The 3,316-nt window shown below is 38.4% G+C and overlaps 1 protein-coding gene across 1 annotated transcript; it reads right to left on the bottom strand.

Annotated features, from left to right (window-relative positions):
* Positions 1-1,036: 1,036 nt before the first annotated feature.
* LOC133043382 (olfactory receptor 6C1-like) lies at positions 1,037-1,975 on the bottom strand. The gene has a single exon (XM_061124186.1). It carries the CDS (start codon positions 1,973-1,975, stop codon positions 1,037-1,039), a length of 939 nt encoding a protein of 312 aa, XP_060980169.1.
* Between the last annotated feature and the right edge of the window lie 1,341 nt (positions 1,976-3,316).

Raw genomic sequence — 3,316 nt, 5'->3', positions numbered from 1 at the left:
AAGAACATTACAGCATACTAACACATATATATGGAATTTAGAAAGATGGTAACGATAACCCTATATGCAAAACAGAAAAAGAGACACAGAAATACAGAACAGACTTTTGAACTCTGTGGGAGAAGGTGAGGGTGGGATGTTTCGAGAGGAATCAGGTGGAGAGGGAGGTGGGAGCGGGGATTGGGATGGGGAAGACGTGTAAATCCATGGCTGATTCATATCAATGTATGACAAAACCCACTGAAAAAAAAAAAATAAAAGCTCATGGAAGAATGCAAAAAAAAAAAAAAAAAAAAGAATTGTTATGATACATATGTTAATTTTGGAGTTCCCCAAGAAGTGGAGGCTATTTCATAGTTTTCCCTAATAGCTTTCATAGTTTTCTTCATTATGATAGTCTTTGAGTTGATAAATTATACAGCACAGAAAATGTAAAATTCAATAATGAGAAAAGTTTTTTGATTCCTCAAGAAAATGTAATTACATTATTCTTTTAAGTTGTACTGTTTTTCATGTAGTTACTAAATTGGCAACAATATGAAAAGGAGAGTATATGCAATATTCTAATGAGACTGTCAGATTATGTTCATTGTCCTTGTGTGGTAATAAAAAATAAGGTTAAACAAGATCCAATATTTACTCAATTACTGAAAAGAGTAATTCTGGTGAAATCACAAAATGCTATTCTCTCTTGCATTTTGAAATTTCACCAGAAGAAGAGTACATGAGAGAAGGTTTACAATCTGAATGGAAAATGGATATGTATATATATATATATATATATATATATATATATATATGTACATATATGAAGATTTCAAATTTAAATGGCAAAAATAAAATACACATATGCAAATATCCTTGATAAACTGCTGACAATAAAAGTATAAATGATGAAAATGAATCTAGGAAAAAAAAAAAGAAAATGAATCTAGGGAGGCTGTGTGGATATTAACAAATTTTGATAAACCTGGATTTTAATTTAATTGCTCTTCATTCATATGCCTCTAATTCATGAAACAGAACTTTTATATTTTCATTTCCTTGAGAAAAACATGGTCTTCCTTGCCATGTCCATGAAGGCTCTCTTGACTTGCTGATTCCTAAGAGTGTAGATAAAGGGGTTCAGCATGGGGGCTACTGAGGTATTTAGCACAGCTACTCCCTTGCTCAAAGAGACCCTGTCTTTTGCAGATGGATTCACATACATGAAAATGCAGCTGCCATAAGAGATGGAGATGACAATCATGTGGGAAGAACACGTGGAAAAGGCCTTTGTCCTCTGGGTGGTGGAAGGGATCCTCAAAATTGTTCTGATGATACATGTGTAGGACAGAATTATTAATGCTAAAGTGAACAATAGAATAAACACAGCACAGGAAAACCCCAGTATCTCTAGGAATTTGGTGTCTGAACAAGAAAGGTATAATAAAGGGAAATAATCACAAGTAAAATGGTTGATAACATTAGACTTACAGTAATCAAGCTGTATGAAGAACATGAGTAATGGGAATATAATTAAGAATGAAGTCAGCCAAGAGGCCAAGACAAGCAGTGTGCAAACTCTGTGATTCATGATGGTCATGTAATGCAGCGGTTTGCAGATGGCAATGTAGCGGTCATAGGACATGGCAGCCAGAAGGTAAAACTCAGTGATTCCCAAGAAAATGAAAAAAAATAACTGAGCCATACAATTGTTAAAAGAGATTATTTTATCTCCTGTAATAATGGTGGCCAAGAAGTTGGGAATAGTGACAGTTGTGAATGAAACTTCCAATATGGAGAAACTCCTGAGGAAGAAATACATGGGGGTCTGGAGGTGGGCATCCAGCAGGGTCAGGATGATAATGGTCAGATTCCCAGTGATGCTGAGCATGTAGGTGATGAGCAGAAAGACAAAGATCACAACTTGAAGTTGTGGGTCATCTGACAGTCCCAGGAGGATAAATTCTGTTATTTCTGTGTAGTTTCTCATTTTTCTTCTTCTTTTAAGTAACATTCAGGAGAAAACACAAAGGGAAGACACAGAAAAGGGGATTATGAATGTATAACACTGGGATTTGTCTCTGAAAGTAAATTTACTATGCCATGCTAACATAATTCAGGAGATCTTTAAAAACAAGTTAATAAAAATAGATAACTTACTTTGAAGTAAGTTTTTACCGTATGCCAGTATGTGTGTTTCACATAGAATATTTCTTTCTAAAATCCCTATTTTACAGGTTGGAATCAGAGTAGAAATAATTTTAAAAATCTTCTCCAAATCACATACCCTGAATTGAAAAAGCAGGGATTATACCCTAGATCTTTCTAAAACCTAGGAAATACAGTAAAATAGATGCTACCTGTTGACTTTTAAAATGCCTCACCCCCCACTCTTAGAGGATTCCCTCCTGTTGGAAAAGACTTCATCTTTTTTCAAGCCCCATAAAATCATCCTATCCTAATTCGTGTCACCTGGTTCCTTGTATTGTTATTCTCTACTGTAATATAGAAAACCCAAATGTCTCAGGAAAAAGTCACCCATTGGATGTGTCTCCAAAATAAAAGTGATTGGAATGAAATCTTTAACAACATGACAGATTTCTAAGTTTTCACTCAGACTCACATCAACCTCCCAACCTCATATCCCTCTTCTGAAGCCCCAGATAATGGAATAAAGGAATCCAGACAGTGGATTTGCTTCAGCAGTCTTCTCAGATATTAGATAGTCAAGAGAGGAGGCAGAGTGGACCTTTAGTAGATTGGATCTGCGTTATGAGTTAAGGAAACCAAAATGTGTTATTCAGTCCCCAAGTCATGTCCGACTTGTTGTGACCCCATGGACTGCAGCCCGCCAGGCTTCCCTGTCCCTCACCATCTCCCAGACTTTGCTCAGATTCATGTCCATTGCATTGGCGATGCCATCCATGCCATCATGCTATGGTGATGCCATGCCTCTGAAGTCCTCTTCTCCTTCTGCCCTCAATCTTTCCCAGCATCACAGTCTTTTCCAATGCGTCAGCTGTTGGCCTCAACTGGCCAAATTACTGAAGCTTTCAGTAGATAGCAGCAACGCTGCTCTGCTACATGGGAAATCCCTGACAAGAATTAGGTCATCTGCGAATGGTTTAGCACCAGGCACAAATTGGGGTGCTGTGATGGGGGAGGGGGTGGCTACCTTCTGGCTGCACCCAGTGTCCCAGGAAGAAGGGCTGTCTGCTCCTGACCCTGGTCCCAAAGCATAGGGTGTCGCTCCCTTAGGGACCCGGTGGAGGCCTGCCAGCAGGGGTGTTGGGGGACCAGCTATCCAAGGCCGATCAAGGCTCCTGCGATG

This window comes from Dama dama, chromosome 22, assembly GCF_033118175.1.
Source record: "Dama dama isolate Ldn47 chromosome 22, ASM3311817v1, whole genome shotgun sequence".
Lineage (NCBI taxonomy): Eukaryota > Metazoa > Chordata > Mammalia > Artiodactyla > Cervidae > Dama > Dama dama.
Note: the sequence above shows the minus strand (reverse complement) of the source record. Positions and strands in the feature narration are given on the sequence as shown.

What these genes read in the sequence shown, in the direction of transcription:
- LOC133043382 (XM_061124186.1), bottom strand. Translation starts at nt 1,975, where the DNA reads ATGAGAAACTACACAGAAATAACAGAATTTATCCTCCTGGGACTGTCA.